Here is a 22,165-nt window from a genome sequence, read left to right on the forward strand (position 1 = left end):
TTTATGTAGGAATTTGAAAAAGTTGTAATGATGAGATAAGATGAATTGGGATGAGTTGAGGTGGGTTTTGAATGCAAACAAGATCTTAAGGTTTTAGTAAGATAAGATATATGATTTGCTTGCTAAGAAAATTATTAGGAATAGTAAGTCACCTTGTCCATGTGTTGCTTTTTATGTTTAGAAAAATGCTGAAACTGAGAGTGAAACGTATCGATTAGTTATCAACTACAAACCTCTAAACAAGATATTAGAATAAATTAAGTACCCTACCCCCAATAAGACTGATATCCATAGGTTAATCACTGATCCCCTTGAAATGGGCCTTTGATTATTTTTCTCTTGGTTTCCGTTGGGTCCTTGAACATATCCAAAAAATCCTGCAGTATTACTCCTCCATCCTTACCCAGACACAATCCATCTTTATTAAACCTATTTTTGATAAAACCAACAAAGCCAACTAATCTATCACAGTATTTACATTTTAAATCCTATCATTGAACCTTCTTTGTATTACAAAAAAGATCCATAATTCTGATGTCACTTATTGTTATTATGATCATATTAAAGCTTGATTCAAATTCATGATGTTTCAAGATGTTGCGATGTCCCATTCTTGGTTCATCACTTTTGATAAGAAATTTAATTCCCAATTTCCTCTATGGTTTTTGAGATGGTTGTCACTAGGGCTAAAAACCAATGGGTTCGGCGTGGTTACGGTGTCGAACTGACACCTGCCATGAGAGGAAAAAATCGGCCAAAACCGGTCGATTGGGGAGAGAAAACCGATATTATCGGTCTCGGCATGGTGTGGTTCGATTCCTCGGTCTGCCGTTGGCGTCTCTATGACGGAGGAGGGATGTGCCGCCGTTTACCATGAGAGAGCAGAAGCGAGTTGCATGTGAAATGGAGGAAGAAAGAAGACGCGGGGAAGAAGAAGAAGAGGGGCTAAGGTTTTATTAAATCCATTTTGAAACGGCGCCGTTCCATATGTTTTTTTTTAAGCTCCAAGGGAAAAACGATGCTGTTTTATATACATATATTTTAAAAAATAAATATATAAAAGGTCGGCCGGTTCAGCGGTTTTCCAAGATTTCAAACCGACGCCGAACCTGCCGATATCGGTTTTCATCAATTCCTGCTGCCCGCCGATCGGTTTCTTGCCGGTTTCGGCCGGTTCCTGACTCCAGCGGCCGGTTTGATCGGTTTCCGGCCGGTTTAGGCGGTTTTTGTACACTCCTAGTTGTCACAATTTGGTGTCATTACAAAAATCTTCCCTGATAAACTCAATGGTGTCATAAAATATTTTTCTTTTATTTATAAGACCGATCGGCATGATAAAAAATTCCTGATTTCCCTCCACTTTTACAAAAAAATATAAGATTCCTTAGATCTTGAAGTGGTGTTAAGTTAAAAAAAGATGATATTTTTGCTCACAACTAGTATGTCAAATGGTAGGATAGATTTTCCTGCACCCAGGATATTATTAGGGATTTCCCTCTGGCTTGTCCAAATATAAAAGGCATTGAAGATTTCCCTTCTGCTAAGACTATGATTTAAACGCCTGTATTTCCCATTACCCAGGCAATACATCAATCTGCTTCTTATGATAAATTCAGTAAATCGTCTAAGTCCAAAACTAAGTCTGTTCTCCAAGTATTTAAGAAAAATGATTTAATTTACTTATTAAAGCAGTCCCTCCAAGAAGATGATGATAATTCTCACAATAAATTCAAGAAATCCTCTTAAACCTATGTCAATATAGTAATCCCTATGAAGGTGATATATTCGGACATGATCGAGAAACTACCTCAAGGTTGTCAAGAGATTGATCCACGCACTTTGTATTTTCTGCTCTGATTTATTCTGCCTTTCGCCTTCTTGGTATCAATGGATGGCTTGAACGGACAATATATTTATTTTTTGTAACAAAATTTGATTTTTTTACCATGCTCAAACTATTATTTGAAATAGTATTTGAAACATAGTAGTTTTCAACAAAGTCAAAAAAGAAGATATGTTTTTGCAGATCACGTGCATCTTTTCTTTTCATTTTCATTTAACACGCAATTGTTCATTTTCATCAAAAGTAGCATGGTAACATCTTATTTTCTCTTTTAGAAGAATTATAATCATTTTACAAAGCAACCACATCAATCTCAAAAGCTCTATTTACCATAGTTAACTTGTTGTGAATAATAGGAGTAGCAAAATTAGAAGCAGTTGGACACATGGAAAAAGTCTCTTCTTCTTCTTCTTTAATATGTTTATCCTTTTTAGACAAATATGTATTTTCAGTAGTAGAATAAGCAGTACTTACTGGTGACCCCTTTTAACTTCAAATCAGGCTTAACAATACTTTCTAGAAAATTCTTGAGATCTTGGCCTATTCTTACCAAATTTTCTAAGGCAATAGACCTGGCGAAAGAATTTCTTCTTTCATTGATCAATAGAGACTTATTAGTCTTATTGTCAAGACTTATTTTAACAGTAACGTCAAGATATTATTAGATATAATCAAGATTAATCTCATCAGAAACAAACTTAGCAAGCTAAGATTCACGTTCCAATAACCATTCATTAAGACTAGTGATATCTTTCCAGTGAATCATTTTTGCAATTTGGATCTTATCGTCAGGGGTAGAATTTTGGATTAATATAGTTTTATTACAGAAATTTTTCAAAAAAGCTTTGGGATTAAGATTAGTTTTTAATACTCTATAATAAATACGATAAAAAATAGCAAGGGGTTTGTTTCCTTCATCTATATTATAACTAGATGTCAAAATATTCAAGTTAAGGCTTTAAGAATGTTAGGATCATCTAAAGCAAGAGTCAGATCAAGAAAATAATCAAAATGAACAGGATCATTAAACAAAGATGACTAGATCATACCAATTTACTAGCTTCAAGTTTCTTGAATTTATCATCTTTTAAGCATAGAAGTATAGAAACACTAATCCCCTTTTGTGTAAGAGGCTTAACAACTACTTGAATGGATATGTAGGAATTTATATCATATGACAAGAAAATCATGAATGGATTTTTTGTTAAACAAATACAAGTTTTCAAGGATTTTAAAAATGACATAAGTGTGTTCAACGATCTTAACATTAAACTCAGTTTTAAAATTAGAGTGAATCGAACTAGTTTTGTAAAATACACCATTTTTTACAATTAGTACAATAATTTTCTTCAAAAGAGTAGTCCTCCTCGTTAATATTATTAGGAGGCTTATTAGATCTAGAGCTAACAGATGAGTTGGACCTAAACATTCTATTCATCGAAAAACTTACTAAAATCTTACCATTAATACATACTTATCATGTTTTCTTTTTCGCAGCTATTGCATTTCGTAACACATATACCAATCAATGCTATTCCTCTCATGCCCTCCTTCTCAAGCCTTACTGTTCGCTTATGGAAATTTACTTTACAATAAAGGTGCGCCAATGGGAATAAGAAGAAAAACACAATAGGGTAAGAAACAGGAGTAGGACAAAAGAAGATCGACCAAGGAATAGAAGATATAGAACCAATACAACTATCAGCAACCAAATCGTTTTGGCTCTGATACCTGGAAGGCAGACGTATTAATAAATAAGAGCAGGAATAAATACAAGAATAAATATATAAATATAGGTGATAGAGCCAGCCAAGTACAAATAAGAAGATAACATATTAGTAAGTAAGAAAATAAGAAATAGAATCAAATAAGTAAACAGGAAAATAAAATAAGCAAATAATTAATTACTTACATTATTATTATGTTATTTATTAATCTGTTATTTTTTTTTATTTATATTTGGTGGGTTCTACCGGCTATATTTTATTATTATTATTATTATTATTATTATTAAAATTTAAAAAGCCGTGGATGCAAAGTATCGGCCATTTATTATATCCTTTAATCATGCTGAAAAATTTCGATCCACTCGTGGCTGTCAAGAATCATAATAAATAGCATGAATTGGACAGTTGACAATAGAGAGGAAAAAAAAAAATGAAGATGATATTGATATTTAGGATAAAGAAAGGATATGCTGCATGGATCTTCAATGCACGCGGTTTCTATATTCAATTGCTCCAATATTCCTGCCACGCACAAGATCACTGAAAACAATCACTGCACCATATATAAATCAAATGAAGGCTTAAATGCTGGTAAAAAACAACGTGCATGGTAGTGTATATATGCGTGTAATAACGATGTAGGATCTTTTTGATCATACATGACAAGTCATAGATATTGGTCCGTGACAAAGAAGATATTAATAATCCAATGACATTATGACACACGACTAACGGTCGAAGAACAAATGACGAGGTACATGATAGTAATGAAGTTTCATGAAGTCAAGATTTCTTATCATATATATAAATATGAAATTTAATTTCACATTAGACAAGTCCAATCCACGTGAGGATAATTAGGTGAAGGTTGTTGTCCTCTTGCCTAGTCTTGTTAACCTTTACTTTAGTCTGTACACTTAGCTTGTACCTTGTCATGCTTACTAACACTGTTTTAATTTCTTCGTTTATCTTTGACTAATGATGCACAAAACGTTGGTTGTAAGTTGGATATATTGGCTGACCCTGATTTGATAAAAATTCAATATGTCATCATCTGAATTCACCACTTGGCCGGGTAAGACTTTCCCTTAACCGGCGCGCCGGCCGGCGGGGCGGGGGGTGGACTTTGTTCCCCTTCTTGTATATGGTGAAGAAAGGTTCTTTTCAATGAATGTGTGATACCACCAACAATCTAATAAACATGTCAACGAACCAAAGTTCATTGAATCTAACAAATAGTATATACAGCGCCTGAATGTATAATACCATTGACAATCTAATAAGGGAGGGTTAGATGAATCAAACATTTAAGACATGTATAGCTCTGTTAAAAAATTAGAGTTTTTTAAAGAACCAGAAGAATAAATTTGACTTTTCACATATATATCCTATTCCTTATATAATACTCAATTAGCAATGTGTGCAATTTAGAGGGTTGAAAAATATAAGTTGGTGTGCTAAAAGCCGAGAAGACAACAAAACTTTGTGCGCACAATCTGTCAAACAGGTGGAGTGTAGCAAAACTTCACAACTTAGGAACTCTAGAAGACATCAATGATTTTGGCCGAGAATAATCACAAAATCTGTCAAACAAGCTCCTAATTACTAAACAAAGATCATCAACTCCTGTATCAAAGTTCCACTTAATTTGCCTTGCAATAAAAAATAGTGTATTTCGATTTGTCTTAGTGTAATAGCAAGTAAAAAAGGCTCATTTTTTAAATTCCTCTCAGACAACAAGTCGAATATATCTTAAGATCAAAATCTGGATTAGGCGTGGTTTGGATTCAGAGATGATTGAAACCATCTCATATCTGCTTGTACAAGGGGTGCAAATGGTCCGGTCCGGTCCGGACTGAACACCCAAAGGGAACAGATCAGACCGATAGTTATCGGTCTGGTCCGGCCTAATTTTTTTATTTTTTTAAATAATTAATAAAAAAAATTTATTTAAAATACTAAATTAAATTAAGTGACTTATTAATGTGGATTAAGTAACAAACTCAATAAAAAAATATTTTATATAGTCAATAATAATAAATTAGATGAAAATTATATTATTAATTTATATAATTACTATATAATTAACTAATTTATATTATATATTAGTTAATTCATAGAATATTAACAAGTGTTAATAACATATTTAAAATTTTATATTGTTAATAGTAATAGGTTATATGAAGATATATATAAAAAATTGTTAATTTATAGAATATTAACAAGTATTAATAACATATTTAAAATTTTATATTGTTAATTGTACAATTATTATATAAAAAATATATATAATATATATATTTTTTTCATTATGTCCGGTCTGGTCCGGAAAAATCCTAGATCGTGGACCGAACCGAAACTTTTCGATCCTCTAAAATGTGGATCAAAATCGACCGGACCAAGTCTCGGTCCGTTCGGTCCGACCGGACCGTTTATCATCCCTAACTTGTACGGTAAAAAATTTCTCAATCCAAATGGCTGTTTTCAAATCACTGAGATGTTTCACAATATTTTCACTAATGATAAGAGCTCAAAGACAAAAAAGGCTGTCATCTTCCCGTATAATTTTTAGACTTTTTTGCTTTTGTAGACCAGTATTCAACGAGAGAGATGAATCTCTTAACGTCTGGAAATCGACAGGACCCCTTCCTCTCATGCGTGCCCTTCCTTCTACACACCTCATCTCACATCCCTCCACAAATGTGCAGTTTCTCAAATCTCCTCCTCCCGCATGAATCACGCCTTCGACGTCCATATGAAATTGCGAGCTGATTTCAGCAAATATTTTCTCCCATTATTTCTGATGCTATATTTTTATAGCATCCATAATTAGCTATGGAAATTATAAATAAATATATTTTCTTTTGAGTTGGTAATTTATTAATTAGCAAATATATTTATAAATAAAATAAAATAATTATAAACAAAATATATTTATAAATATATTTTTTAATGGGTCTCGCAATATATTATTTATTTACATACACGGAAAATTTTGTAGCACATTTCAAAACATATTAGCATCGCTAATTTTAGAAGGTCTATCTTGAAATTTATTTTAATAAATGATTGGTCCATACTTAACTTTTATAATAATAAATTATAAAATAAATTGATGTTATATATGAGACAGACCATAAAATAGATACATAGATTCAACATTTTCTTTGCTATATGCCAAGTTGTTGAGAAGATAGAATTTTTCCAAAACAAATCTGAGTAATTTTCAATTAAGAATATGCATACATACGGTATTTGCATAAAATAAGTGGAAAAGCTGGGCAAAATGACCATTAGTCTTTGAAAATAGAAAATGATTTTAAGCACAATATTTTGATAACAATTATTTTATAAATATATAAATAATCATTTAATTATTTAATTATTTTCTTGGCAAAAAATAAACAAATTTTCAATTTTATTAAATTAATATATTTTAATAAAAATATTGTCATCCAATTATATTGTTATGAAACATCTTATAAAAAATTATATTTGAGTAGGTAATTTATAAATTATTATTATTATTTATAAATAAAACAAAATCATTATAATATTATGCAATAATTGATGAGAGCCACATCTATCAAATCTCTAAAAAGTTAAAACTTTCTCACCTCACTTCCTAATACAAAATACACAAAATTTTCAAAAACTATTTAATCTCATATCTAATCCAAATGAGAGCTTAGTGTTGCAAAAAACCTGTAGAAAATTTAACCTTATTTCAAAATCTGGGCGATCAATGATATCTTCTAGTAATATATGTTAAGAGAACTGTTACAAAAATAAATTTATAAATTAAAATGATTTTATATGACATGTTAGATCTATTTTATAATATAAATAATTCTACAATCTAACGTACTATATCAATTTATATTAATAATTTTTTTATGAAATCTTTTATTATTAAAATATTTCTCTTATTATAATATCACTTTAATTGTTGAAGGAGAGGAGGGGAGGTTAGTCATAAGGACGGTCCGTGAGCAAAGAATAAAGTAAAAATGAATTGGCTAAGAGCATTGGTATTGAATTAGCTAAATATTTTTTTATCTTTAAATTTAACAAATATCATCTATATTTACTCTATATTAAATTAGTTAAATTGTTTTTATCCAAACTATAAGTTACAGTAAATCTATTCTTCTTTTCAAATATGAAAAGAATTACAGTAAATCTAAAAGTACTTTTTGAGATTATTATATTATAGATATGAGATTTTTATTCATATAAGATTTTATCATCTATATACATATGAGATTATTATATAATAGATTATTAAATTGTGAAAATGAAAATGAATATGATTGTTGGAGGTTATTGAAGGTTATAAAAATAAAATATAAATTAATTAAAAAAATAAAAATAAAAATATTTTATTATTATAAAGAGTGTGATGACTAATCTAATATAGATTTCAAGTTTTGAATGATTAGTTAAAAGTAAAAAAATTATATATTAATCAAAATTTAAAAAAAAAAAATGATCAATCTAATGCTAATGCTCTACTAAAATAAAAAAAAATAAAAAGAGCATCTGGGGGAAATGTTTTTGGGGGAATGATGGAACTCGCACGTGGTCTCTTCAACCAATGAGAACAAAAGATACAGAGAGCAGGTGGTCCCCGCACCCACGATGTCTCCCTTCCACGCCGCCCCCGCACGTGTGTCAAAGTCTTGTTCCCTTCATTGCCTTAAAGCCAGTTAGCTACCCGTCCCCCTCAACCTTAGCTGGATCCGCACGTGCCCATCCCATTGCCCCAACTATAACGTCTTTTGGTCCTTTGGACTAGGGCCTCCTTTTTTTTTTTTTTTTTTTTTTTTTTTTTTTTTTTTTTTTTTAACATTTTAAGTATTTTATTAGATTTTGAGGAATGTAAAAAAAATATATATATATAAAATAAAAATTTATTTGAATATAATTATTTGATTAAAAATGTATCATATTTATAAAAATAATATTTTTTTATTAAAATATCCTTAATTTAAAATGTAATTATATAAAATATTATAAAATAATATGAAAAATAATACTATATCGATTGAATTTGTACTCTTAATTTGATTTTATAATTATTTTAAAATTTTTAAAATTAATAATTAAGAAAATAATTATTAGTGTATTAAATTTTTTTATTTTTTAAAAATATTTAAATATTAAATACGAAATATTTAAATATTTTTAAAAGAAAATATTAAATACGAAATAAATATTACAAATAGGCTAAAAATAAAGTTCGTACGTTAATTCCGAAAATATCAGAGTACTTCAATGTTAGGTTGAAAACTTGAAATTACTAAATTAGAATCACAATGTACCCCTCGTTGTTTTGTAAACGAGATGGGGACCACACTCACGTGTTGTTTGGTCTGAACGACACGTCCAAGGCTTAAGTGTGGTCGCCACCAGCAGCGTGACTTCTTTTTTATTTTCTGAGGTCTCTGGGTCGCACGTGTGGAGCCGACTCCACGCTGCCAAAAAGTACGGTGATTTGGACAGGGGGCGTGGAGAGAGCTTTTGTTATGGGACCCACATACCCACGTGCTTTGTCTATATCTAGTACCGTTCAAACTGAACATCAACGTCTGAAACTCCGTGAGAGCGAAAACCCTCAAATTCCGGAGGGGCATCTTTTCTTTCTGTTTTAATCATCGCCTCGGAATTTCCGCCTCTGTCACTCAATCACAACCCGTTCGATCAAGCCCATCGTGATGAAAAAAATTTGAAATTTATTTTAAAATAATAAATAACTACGTAAAATAATAAAAACTATTTTTTTTAATGAAATAACAATATATTGATTGTAAAATAATAAAAAAATTGTCATTATTTGTTCTAAAAAATATTATTAAGGTTATGTTTAGATAGTGAAATAAGATGAAATGATTTTAGATGAAAGTTAAAAATTAAATAAAATATTATTTTTAATATTATTATTATTTTAAAATTTGAAAAGCTTAATTGTTTATTACATTTTATGTAAAAATTTAATAAAATTATAATGATAAGATAAGATGAAATTGTTTCTGTATCAACGGACTCTAACTATGTGGCTTCCTTTTTTTTCATTCTAAAACCTTCTTGGATGACTACTTGCTATTAATATGTAAAAAAAAAAAAAAAAAAAAAAAAATTTATCGTTATTTTAATTATATTCATTTCATAATTTTTTAACATAATATTAAATATTTATAGAAGCGAATTTTGAATGTGTTTGATCTATGAGTGCATGAGTTTATCCAAATATCAAAATAGGACTTATTTTGACTCATCTTCTTCTGCTTGGATTAACTTGGTAGCTTATGTTGTGCAAAACTCAACGTGGAAGGGACCAAATATCATATAATTAATAAATGAAGAAACGATATTCAACTCCGATACTCTTTTTAAAAAATTGTTAAATCTGGAATTTATATAAAAGAAAAATTATTTTTTAATAATTGTGTGCGGAGTTTATACATTATATAATTGTATATAATATTACTCTAATAAATGAAGGTAAGATTTAAGTAAAAATTAAATTTTTAATTAACATATTGTTAATGTAGTTGCAAAATATGAAAAAATAAATTAAAAAAATTATTATTAAAAAATAATATTATATTATTATTTTGACTAATCTAATATGGAGTTATGGTTTGAATGATTTTGAATTTATAAAAAACATGTATTTTGGCGCCGTTTACTGTTTCATCTCATCTCATTATTATAATTTTATTAAAATTTTTCACAAAATATAATAAATAATAATATTCTAATAATATTTTTTTCAACTTTCACTTTTTATTTAAAACTATCTTAAATAATTTTGAAGATAATTTTGATGAAATCAATACTAATGCTGCAAATGAAGGTAAGAGTTCTTTTTTATAATTTGAATTAAAATGAAAGATATATTATTATATAATAATAATGTTAAGATTATATTCTGTAATAATATTCATAATTAAAAATAGAAATTGTAAAAAAAATTACAAAAAATAAATGAGGGCTTTGTCATTTTCGTTACCGCGTTGGATGGTCCACAGCACCGGCGCCCTGGTCAAGAGCACGCTGTGTATGCATACTAACCAACCCATGCATGTGCCTTTGATAAATGGAAACTCTATCAAATCCATCCACGTTTTCTGTAGGTCCTACCTTACTATTCCCAAGCTTTATAATTTGGCATATATCATTCTATTTTTTTAAATAGATAAAATAAATAAATTTCCATAATTTTTAAAATAAAAATAACCTGGAGTTCCTGTTTTGCCCTTTAGGAGGACTGACTCTATACTCGCCTGATGCCTCCCTATCTCTATCTCCGTGAAAGGGAAGCATCATTTCTCTCTCTTCACTTGATTAAAGAAAGCGCTGTTCTTGTGCAGCAGACTGGTCTCTGCCCGATCTGATCCGGTGATATCCCTCTCCCTGAATCCTCTCTCCCGAGAAAATACAGTAGCAAAAAGCAAAAGTCTTGAGTGGGAAAGCGAGAAGCTTGAGAGAGGGGTTGAGTTTGGAGTAATGGCCGGAGGGGGGTCTTCGGGGAGGTTGCCGACGTGGAAAGAGAGGGAGAACAACAAGAGGAGGGAGAGAAGGAGAAGAGCCATTGCTGCCAAGATATACTCTGGTCTTAGAGCTCAGGGGAACTATAAGCTTCCCAAGCACTGCGACAACAACGAGGTCTTGAAGGCGCTCTGTGCCGAGGCCGGCTGGATCGTCGAAGACGATGGCACCACTTATCGTCAGGTTTCGTTTTCGCCCTTCCTCGTTTATTTTCTGCTCTCTGCCTTGTTATTCGCACTTCTGGTTTTGCTTTTCGGTTCTTGGTTTTAGCCAATCGTTTTCTGGGTCTATTTGTCTTCTCCTTATTTTTTTGGAGTTTCTGGGACATAAATGGAGTTATAATTTTCTGGGTTTGTTACCGATCAAATAATAATAATAATAATAATTTTCTGGGTTTCCATTCAAAGACCCAAGTGCATGCACTGATTGTCATTGAATTTTCGTTTCGATCTTAAGATGCCGTAATTTTTGTATTTTTTTTTGTTTTTAAGTTCTGGATTTCAGAAGCTCCCTAATCCTTAAGTTTGACCGGTGAGTTCGTTCGGTAATTTCCTCCTCTAGATCTGAGGTTCGCTTTAGTTATGTTATATGGCGTAATGTGTCTTAATTACAGAACTTGTTTTGGTTTGTCTATCACAATGATGGGGTAGGATCGAACTACTGAGTTTGCTTTGTTTGCCGATCAAAAAAAAAAAAGAGTTTGCTTTGTTTGCCAGGTTTAGAAGTAGATTTAGGTTCTTCGCCATATGTTTGCGTTTACAGTGAAGAAGTTGAAATTGATTCAATCTCTCTATTATTTATGTACATCATCGTGTTGAAAAATTGTCCGTCTACCGTTCCTGCTTTGACCGGTTGGCAGATCATTCATTTGCTTGTGTTTTTAGATCGTCCTTGGAGCCACATTTATTCAATTCAACGAGGTAGCGACTGGGAAAAAAAAAAGAAAAAAAAAACATTAAACTTGATCAATATCTCCTGCTTCCGCAATAAATTAACATTGCATTTCGATATAATCTTATCTCCTGCCTAACTCTTTTGCTAATACCTTTCATACAGGGAAGCAAGCCACCCCTTGGCGAGATTGCAGGCACTTCAACAAACCTCAGTGCATGTTCCTCGCTTCAACCAAGCCCACAGTCCTCAAATTTTGCGAGTCCTATACCATCCTATCATGCCAGCCCATCATCGTCCTCCTTCCCAAGCCCTACACGCTTTGATGCAAACCCCTCTACATATCTCCTCCCGTTCCTTCGCAACATTGCCTCCATCCCCACGAATCTCGCTCCTCTTAGAATATCTAATAGTGCACCAGTAACACCACCTCTTTCATCGCCAACCTCTAGAGGTTCAAAGCGAAAACCTGACTGGGAATCCCTTTGCAATGGCTCCCAAAACTCCTTCCACCAACCTCTCTTTGCTGCCTCTGCCCCTGCAAGCCCAACACGGCGCCACCATATTATGCCTGCCACAATACCAGAATGCGACGAGTCCGATGCATCCACAGTGGACTCAGGTCGCTGGGTCAGTTTCCAGACAGTTGCACATCTAGCACCTCCTCTTTCACCAACGTTTAATTTAATGAAACCAGGGGCCCAACAGGGTTCTTTCCAAGATGGTGTTGATGGACATAGGGGCCTAGACTGGGGGGCTGCAGCGGAGAGGGGAAGAGGCTCAGAGTTTGAGTTTGAGAGTGGCAGAGTGAAGCCATGGGAGGGTGAGAGAATCCATGAAGTAGGAGTGGATGATCTGGAGCTTACATTAGGGAGTGGGAAGACCCATGGTTAAGCATCCTGTTGATGACAAGGCATGATAATGTATAGAAGGAAGGAAGATTTCGCCTTGTATGTTGGTTTAATTGTGCATTCTCCACTATACATGGTTTTCTTTGCCGGGATGTGTGGCATTGCTTGGTATCTTTTGTGACTTCTGCCACTGTAGGGAGACTTGCATTTGACAGTGGTGCACCCTATCCTTTCTTCATGTGTACAGTTCTCTCCCTATGAGCCATTGCAGAATTGGATATTAATTAGATTCATTTACAAAAAGATCGAATTTCGGACAATCTTTCATTGAAGGAAAGTGTTCCCAGGTTATTATTCATGTGGTGGGAAAGGCTAAAGCGGGTGAACTTGGAGGTCTTCCTGTTGATTATGTTTGGAGTATCTTCTTCAATTCTTGATTTATTGTAGGAACCTATTTGAATAGACAGTGGGGTTGTCCGAGAATTGTGTTCCTTTATCATTTTTGTTTTATTTGGGATTAAAACACAAAGGCAGAGGTTGCTATTGTCTTATTAGCAAACAAATCCATCTGCTTTCTTCCTTCGTTGGGCTAGAATTTTCTATAAGTTCAGGTGAGGTTTTTCAATCAATTTCCTTTTTATTACGAGTGAGTAGCCCCTTTGATTGCCTCAAATTTCACACTGGTGCTCGAGATAATTTTCTGTGTTCGTTGCATTCAAAATAGGATATTGAGGTTGATCTGTTTGACTCTCAAGATAAATGTCAGCTTTGTTAAAACATCAGGATATTGTGCTCAAAACACTGGTGCTCAGGTTATCTGTTTGCTTACATTAGGATATCGTGCTCAAGATAAATCTCAGCTTTCTTAAAAAAAAAGTTGATCTGTTTGATGCATAAGAGGATATTAGGGTTGAGCTTGTCTCTAAACACGGAAGCATAAAATGAGAAACTTTCAGATTTCTATTTTCCTCGATGGACAAAACCACTCACCATCTTCTTAACTTATCATTTTATTATTTTCTAACGCATCATCAAATGATTGGTAGATAAGTGAAAATTAACAAATAGTTTTAAATCATTTTATCTCGCCTTAAAGGATGATGATATGACGATGATTTATGATTGAAGCATTACTCTTCCTCTAATAAGATCATTTGTGAGTGTTTCTTTTCCACTTGCACGTGATGCCCCAGGTTTGTTGCCTTTTTCTGGGTCAAAATAAGCATCTCCGAACAAAACTAGAGGACCCTACCCATGTGATATGTGTTTGAATGTGAGCATGTGAACTATGCCATAGGGATGCTACCTGTACCCCGGGGGCCACCCTGGTCCCGCCCCTCCCCCCGCATGGGTGGGGAGACAATTTGGGCTCCTGAATCCTGGCACTGCCTCCCATAGGCGGGTGTCCTTGTTTGGATGTCGGAGGACGGATTGGCACCCACGGCAGTTACCACCCAAAACCCCCCACGGCCCAAAAGCAACAGGAAAAAAAAAAAAAATCAAAACCCAACACCAAAATCAGAGAGGGAGAGAGGGAGGGTCACTGGGGTTTTGCAAGAGGAAGAGAGACTGAGAGAGAGAGAGGGGAGAGAGAGAGAGAGAGAGAGGGGGGAACAGAGAGATGCTGCGGAGAGGGTTATGTTTTAATCTTGAAACGACGTCATTTATATTATTTTATTTAAAAAGATAAAACAAAACTTAAGATAAAAGAAATTTGTTTACGTTGTCATACCTCCTGTTTGTGGGTCTCGCCGCCCAACCCTATGCCATGATTGATATTATAGTTTACCAACCGATTCAAAACCTTATATCCCAACAATTACTCCCTCTGTAGAGGGAATCATTTCAGCTTCAAAGCACCAGCCTCCTGAGGGAAGACCTTAGCTGTGAAACATCTGAACTTCCAAGGAGAACACGCAACCCACACCTAAACTAAGTTTGATACATTTAATAGGTTGAATGATCATTTTTATGAAACGTTTCATTAATAATATCATGAACATGTATATTAACTTGTTTTCGCGCGCAATGTTGGATTCAATTTCCTCATGCATCAGTTACTAAATTCAGACACGAGGACATATAATTTTAGATTAATTTGGACCTCGGCTTGGTTGAAAAGAGGAATTCTACATATAATTTACTTAAAATTTTCAGGATTCCTTCGTATTTAAATACGGGACATTTGAACGAAATAGCGTGCGCGTGCAAATTTCGTACAACGTTATGTTGTGAGATAAATATTTTCACAATATTGACATTTACTTTGTATAATTATTCTCGGGCTACTGATCCGCAAGTCCAAGATTGGTAACATATTGTATATGTGCCACATTTTAAAAAGACTGCAATATTTAAGTGATAAAGATACAGTTTTCTTTACAACTTTATTTTAATTGGAGGATTTTTAAAATAATTTTAAAATCTGATCAACATATTAAAAATTTATTACATAATTATAAGTAACACTATGTGGAGGAGAGTGAGTAGGTAGGAGACGACCTACTTAAATTGTATCATCCGTGCATATCATTTATTTGGTTTTCTTTTGGACTAGAACCAAGAAAAGAAAAAATCGCGGAGTTTGGTTTTGTTGGTATGTCGGTTTGATTTGATGACTCGACTTGATAAGAATGTATTACGATTTTTTGACAGATTTTTAAGGAGACTTGGACTGATAGGAAAAAAGTTGGAGCTAACACGGCCAAGCCTTGTGGGGGTATGGGTCAACACCCCCTAGGAAACTTTTGGTATTATTTGCAATTAGAAAAAATGTCAGGCAGAAAGTTTGCTCAACGTTTGCGCGATAGGAGGCTTGAGCAAAGCTAGGGCATAGAGTTCGCTCGATTCTCGCTTGGTAGGTAGCTCGAGCGAACATTGGACAGAAATCTTGCTCAAGGCGAGTTCGACACTTTACTCGAGTGAATAATGCTAAAAAGTGAAAATTAAGATTTTCGCCGTGTGACACTATAAATATGTACTTGATGAATAGTTTAGTATGTCTTGAGTGTTCTGATCAATGAGATTTCTTCCCAAAGTGTATTTTGTGATTCTTTAGTATAATAAAATTATCTAGAACTCTATGGACGTAGACACGTTGCCAAACCACGTTAATTTTATGTCGTATGATTAATTTGCTTATAATTGCTTTGCTTTGTCTGTCATCTTTTGCCACAACATTTTTAAATCTATCCTATAATATATAATTTAATTTTTTTATTCTTTATCTTCGTTTTTGAAGACTTTATTTTTAATTATTTTATTTCTTGGCACAACCTCTTTAATGAAGATTTTACCGATTAATACGATCAATCTTAAAATCGTTGGAAATAAAGAGTTTAATCATAAAAAACTAAGAAAATTTAACTTTTAAGACAACCCACAAAATAGATTTTGTATTTAACCAAAAATACTATTCTAAAATAGATAAAATAAATCTTTTGGCATTTGCTTGGTTTTAAAAGAAAACCTCAACAGTGATCAGCTTATTTAAGTTTAAAGTTGTAAAAATAGTTGTGTATTTACTATTTTTCTAAATAATTTCACATCATGATAACGTATCCATTTAGGGAAAAACTCCCAACAGGATGGCTGAAAACTCATTTTTAATACAGGCCAATAAAATTTTGCCTGGTAAGACCTCTAATAAATTTTTGAGTGGAGTTACTATGCCATCTCACTTTTACAGCTAGGCGTGCTGTTCAGTAATTTTTTTTTATTTTTTTTAATTTTTAATATATTTAAATATTTTAAAAAAATAAAAAAATATATCAATATATTTAAAATTATTTTCTTAATCATTAAATAAAAAAAATATTAACCAGTGGTCAAAATGAGACGACAAAATAGATTTTCTCTAAATTTTTATCTGCATTCAGGTTTATCAGATTACTTGCTTCTCTTGCCTCTCCTCTCTCTTTCTCCCTCCCCTACCCAACTGCAACTTCCCCTCTCTCTCTCTCTCTCTCTAAAATTACTCTTTTCTCTCTCTAAATTAAACAAATTAAGCACAAAATTCAGCAGAAGGTTTGAGAAATAATAAAATTAATAACCACCAACCCACCTTAATATTATTCCTAGAATCCCAAGCGAAAGAAGAATTGAATAAACTAGCGCAAGGAACTCCCTCACAAAATAAAATCACTTTCAAACTCGTTCAAACATTTTAAAACAAAAATCCCGATTTTCGAATGCGTAAAACGTCTCTTGAAATATCTTCATTGTCTTGCCTAGAAATAATCGAACACCAGAATGACAATATTGCAGACCCTGTACTTTTAACTCCTTTGAAATTCAACTCCATCTCGTCCATTTGATTTGTGAAGCTTCAAAGCAAAATATGCACATGAGCTCTATTCGATGGCGTGGCAAGCTGCAATTAGGACAGGAAGCTAGAGATAATGTATTTTAAAGCAAGACAGAGGGGGAGGTTGTAGTTGGTTGGGGGAGGGAGAAAGAACACATTAAAAATGGGATAAGAATTAATGAATTTTGTGCTTAATTTGTTTAATTTAGAGAGAGAAGAGTGTATTTTAGAGAGAGAAAGTATTACAGAATAGAGAGAGAGAGGAAGTTGCAGTTGGGTGGGGAGGGAGAAAGAGAGAAGAGGGAGGAGAGGGAAGAAAAAACAAGAAATTTGCTTCATTAGAATAGCCGTTGCTCTGACGCATAATTGCTCTCGAGTGGGATACTAAAAATAGGAAAAATGATAGAGATACAACATTGTACATAATTATGTATTAAATTAGAGACAATTTAATTAAATAATATATAAAAGTAATATCATTTTATTTTAAAATATAATTATAAAAAAATTATATATATATATATATATATTTACTCCTAAAAACAAATGGGGTACCATCTTAAAAATGATTCAATCATCCATTATGATTAAAGTTTATGTGGGCCAGATATTTATAATAGGCCCCCTAAGCTACTTTTTCTTTTCTTCATTTATAAAGTGTCGAGACTTCGTTTCCGAACATGATCTCTATCACTAGAGGAGTCTAGACGTACAATTATCATGACATTATTTACATTATATATAGGACCTGCATGCCTCGCAAACAATTTTTCCTTATTCAAATTAATTAATATTTTCCATATAATCTCAAACACAAATTAAAAAGGAAGAGAAAAACTACTCAGATTGAATTTAAATTCGTAGAGAACAGAAAGAATATCATCCTAGCTTAGGTCCCATCTCACATATAATTTGTTTTTGGAAGGAAAAAAACAGAGACGAGTAGCTTATACGAGAGACTAGTAGCTCCTTTATTTATTAGGGTGCCTTCGATTTTCTAGGGTTAATTGCGAAGCATCTTCATCTCACACTGCTTCGCAAATTGAGACATGGCATTGAATGAAGAACCACCCTCAATCAAAGCCTTTTCTCCACTAACTTTGAGTTCCATAACTCTAGCTCTCAAAGCCTTCCCTTCTTCTTGGTCCCCCATGACTTTTCTCACCAACATCTCAATCTCCTCCCTTCGGACCACTCCTCTAGTCGGTGCAACTTTGGGGTTAACTGCCACTCCTACTTTCTCAGATAGCAATATAGCATTCATGCTTTGCTCTGCATAGAGAGGCCACGCCAACAATGGCACGCCATTTAGTATACTCTCTAGTGCTGAATTCCAGCCACAGTGAGATAAGAACCCTCCCGTCGACGGATGGCTCAAGATGTCCACTTGTGGTGCCCATTGTGTGACCACTAATCCCAAACCCTGGGTTCGTGTCAAGAACCCATCGGGCAAGTAATCTAGGGCATCATTGCCTTTGTCCCCAAGCGCATGCTTCTTTCCAGGCATATTCTTCTTGTTGGCCGGTGGACGCAGCACCCAAATAAATCTTTGCTGGCTCAACTCCAACCCAAAAGCTAGCTCAGTGATTTGTTGGGCTGAAAGAAATCCAACACTCCCAAATGAAATATAAATTACTGACTCCGATGGTTGCTCATCTAGCCAATTCAACAAGTTGCTCCTTGAAGCCGAAGGTCCAACCGGCCTGACAAAGGGTCCAACTGCATATATTGGTACCGATCCAAAGCTTTCATTCTCTCTCAAGGCCTTAAGCGTCATGGAATCTAGATTTTCCCAAGTGTTGAGCAAAATCCCATCACTCATACGCATCTCTGACCCACGTTGTAGGAAAACATGATATTCATCCTTTGTTCGGTCCAACATTGGGGAACCGGCATCTTCGGGTTGAATTGACATGCAACCTGGGATCTTTAATGGTTCCTTTTGATCAACGTATTGTCCACTTATCTCTTTGTCAAGGATTGGCAAATATAACATCAATGAAAGGGGCCATGCAGAGGGGAAAAATACGAACTTCAAAATATGAAATTCATCAGCGACATCTAGAGCTGGAGTTGCGAAAAGATCAACAATGAGTGCGGTTGGAGAAAGCGTCAGGGTAGATATTGTGGATCGAAGACTTGGTTGGATTTCACGTGTAATGGCAGCTTGTTTTGTGAAGAACTGAGCAGCAGGTTCTACTTTGCCAGAGATGTCTACAGGTGGCAACTCAACAATGGTTATGAGTTTCTGTGCCTTGGCTGATTGAATGAGTTGAGATTCGCCAGCTGAGAGAAGTGATTCAAAAACAACAAATAAAGTAACATGAAAGTTATGATAGGCAACGAGGCGGTTGCCCAACTCAAGGTGACGGACAAGGTGGCCAACGCCGGGGCTAGGGAGTAAAAGTGCATGTGGCTTTGAGCTCTCCATAGAAATGGACGAGAAGACGAAAGATACTATGTACTAGTCTAAGACACAGGAAATGACTAATCTTTGGCAGCTACTTGTATTGGTTTTGGTTGCAAATTAACCTCAACAGTTGAAATGATTTTATACTAACTTTGGTTGGTTGGAATAGCTGTTACGTGGTCGCATATATATAAAAAGTGGGTAGCGCGAGGAGCCTCTATCAACGGTGAGCATGCGTACTACGTACCAACTTTGGTTGGTTGGAATAGCTGTTACGTGGTCGCATATATATAAAAAGTGGGTAGCGCGAGGAGCCTCTATCAACGGTGAGCATGCGTACTACGTACCATCGATTTATTGCCATTGAAGGGACTGGATTTATTGCCATTGAAGAGACTGGATTACAACTATTTTAGGAGATGTTTGGAAATATTTTTTTCATTCCATCTCATTTTTTTTATAAACATCATTTAAATAAAAATAATACTTTCAAACTAATGATCACTATAAATTTTTCAAACTAATTATTATAACTTTTCTAACTTTTTAAATTAAAAACAAAAAATAATTCAATTTTTTCAAATCTTAAAATAAAAATTATATTAAAAAATTATATTCTAATAATATTTTAGCTTTATAATATCTTTTATTAAATTTTTTTCTTTCGTTTTTCAAAATTCAATAAATACTTATTTCAAACTATTTAACTATTATTCACAAATTATCTTATTAGTACTATTTATAAAATGTTGATATCATCTAATTCTATAAGCATTCCCTTAATAATAATGTACCGTGTGATCAAGTGTCCAGCATTTCATATCCCACTGAGTCTTTATTTGCACTTATTTTGTGGAAAAATATCGCCCCTTAGACCCATTTAGCTAATTCAACCTAGCTATACAAGTTATTTAAGAGGCAAGAAGAACCTTTTTCTTTCGTTATTCGTACACATAATAAAAAGTTAATTTATTTTTTTTTATTTTTTATCCCATATTTAACTGCGTCGAAGAGACACTATAAGAAAAATAGACTTTTGTGACTATTTAATTGCTGCGAAAAGACTATTTATGACCAAAACAGACTTATTTTGGCTATAAATAGTCATTTCGCTGGAATTAACTGGTCACAAATAAGCAGTTTTCTTGTAGTGAGAGTGAGAATGTAGGAGATCACCAATTTGCTAGGGGTGGGTAGCGGGGCCTCGGCCTAGCTGCCCCGCCCCGCTATCGCTCCGCCCCCGGTTAACGGGGCGGAGCCCCCGTCCGTCAGATGCGGGGGGCGGGTGGCCCCGCCCGCATCTGACCCCATGGCGAGGGCTGGGTTGCCTGGGTTATTTTTTTTTTATATACCCATTAGGAAACGACGCCATTTCCTCAATGCCTTTTTGTTTAGAATCCCCCCAACTCCCTCCCTCCCAATCACTCGACTCTCTCTCTGTCTCTCTCTCTCTCGGCGTCTCGCAGCAACAGCTCCGTCGCTCACTCACCGCGCTCTCTGTGGTCCGTCGCTCGCCGTCGCCGCTGCCTTCCGTCAATCATAGTTCATCTCCGTCGCCGAGGCCCGAAGGTAAGACAGTAAGAAACCCATCTCCTACAATTTATTGTGTAATTTATTTTATGAAATGAAGATTGGAGGAAGGATGGGGTGTAATCGGAGATGGAGGATGAGATTTTGTGAATTGTGTGCTGTGGAGACTTGATTGTGCATGTGGTTCACTTGATTTGTGTGTTGACTGTTGAGTGTTCTTGTGTGAAATGTGAATCTGTCGTGGACTCGTGATTGGTTTATTTTTTTCAATTTTTTGTAAATATCTTAAAATAATTTAGGGTATTTATTTTAGGGTATTTACAAAATCGGATTGGAACCAAAATACCCTAAATTATTTTAGGGTTTTGAAATACCCTAAAATAAATGCACACCATATATTCCTAATTCATATATATCAATAAAAATATTTTTGTATTGTTACTTATGTTTATAATGCCATTTTGTATTGTGTATATAGTACAATACATATTGTGAAACAAATATCTAAAAATATTTTATTATTATAATTTATAACACTAGTTCACCACCTCCCTTAAAATGAATTTCTGGATCCACCACTAGATGTGATATACCCAAAAACATCACCAATTTCTACACAGTCCACATTTTACTTAATAAGATAGCAATGTGCAATCACAAATACCTCATGAAGAAAGGGACCATCAAACCCACCATTCATTTTCAACCATTTACAGCATTTGGGCTATACTACAGATTTAGAACTAAAGCTAAGTCACTAGAAATTTTTTTTTTTTTAAATAGCTGGTTATTTGAAAACACACCATTCATTTTCAAATACATGTTTAAACCCCCTTAGCTTTACAAGTTTTGACCCTTTTATAGACAAAAATACATATGGAAAGCAAGAAGTTTCAGCATGCACTAATCAATATATATGTTAATGCTTGGATGTAATTGGGTATTTCATTTTTTTTACAACTTGTATAACTCATTTTAATTGGGTATTTCATTTTTTTTTTTATGTTTGATATTTGATCATTAATGTTTTATCTTCCAACTTCTAAATTTCCA

The 22,165-nt window shown here is 33.8% G+C and overlaps 2 protein-coding genes across 2 annotated transcripts; one reads left to right on the forward strand and one right to left on the reverse strand.

Moving 5' to 3' along the window:
- The first annotated feature begins 10,870 nt into the window (after positions 1–10,870).
- Positions 10,871–13,509, forward strand: LOC121264960 (BES1/BZR1 homolog protein 2). Its single transcript, XM_041168375.1, has 2 exons — positions 10,871–11,307; positions 12,181–13,509. Exons 1-2 carry the CDS (start codon positions 11,083–11,085, stop codon positions 12,907–12,909), a joined length of 954 nt encoding a protein of 317 aa, XP_041024309.1. The 5' UTR covers positions 10,871–11,082; the 3' UTR covers positions 12,910–13,509.
- Positions 13,510–18,002: 4,493 nt separating this feature from the next.
- LOC121236959 (anthocyanidin 3-O-glucosyltransferase 5-like) lies at positions 18,003–19,707 on the reverse strand. The gene has a single exon (XM_041133489.1). The coding sequence runs from the start codon at positions 19,601–19,603 to the stop codon at positions 18,176–18,178; it is 1,428 nt and encodes a 475-aa protein (XP_040989423.1). The 5' UTR covers positions 19,604–19,707; the 3' UTR covers positions 18,003–18,175.
- Positions 19,708–22,165: the final 2,458 nt, after the last annotated feature.

Source organism: Juglans microcarpa x Juglans regia, chromosome 1D (genome assembly GCF_004785595.1).
Source record: "Juglans microcarpa x Juglans regia isolate MS1-56 chromosome 1D, Jm3101_v1.0, whole genome shotgun sequence".
Lineage (NCBI taxonomy): Eukaryota > Viridiplantae > Streptophyta > Magnoliopsida > Fagales > Juglandaceae > Juglans > Juglans microcarpa x Juglans regia.

Excerpts from the sequence above, each read along its gene's own strand:
- LOC121264960 (XM_041168375.1), top strand. The coding sequence starts at position 11,083 with ATGGCCGGAGGGGGGTCTTCGGGGAGGTTGCCGACGTGGAAAGAGAGG. Across the intron at positions 11,308-12,180 it reads ATGGCACCACTTATCGTCAG|GGAAGCAAGCCACCCCTTGG; the intron begins GTTTCGTTTTCG and ends CCTTTCATACAG.
- LOC121236959 (XM_041133489.1), bottom strand. The coding sequence starts at position 19,603 with ATGGAGAGCTCAAAGCCACATGCACTTTTACTCCCTAGCCCCGGCGTT.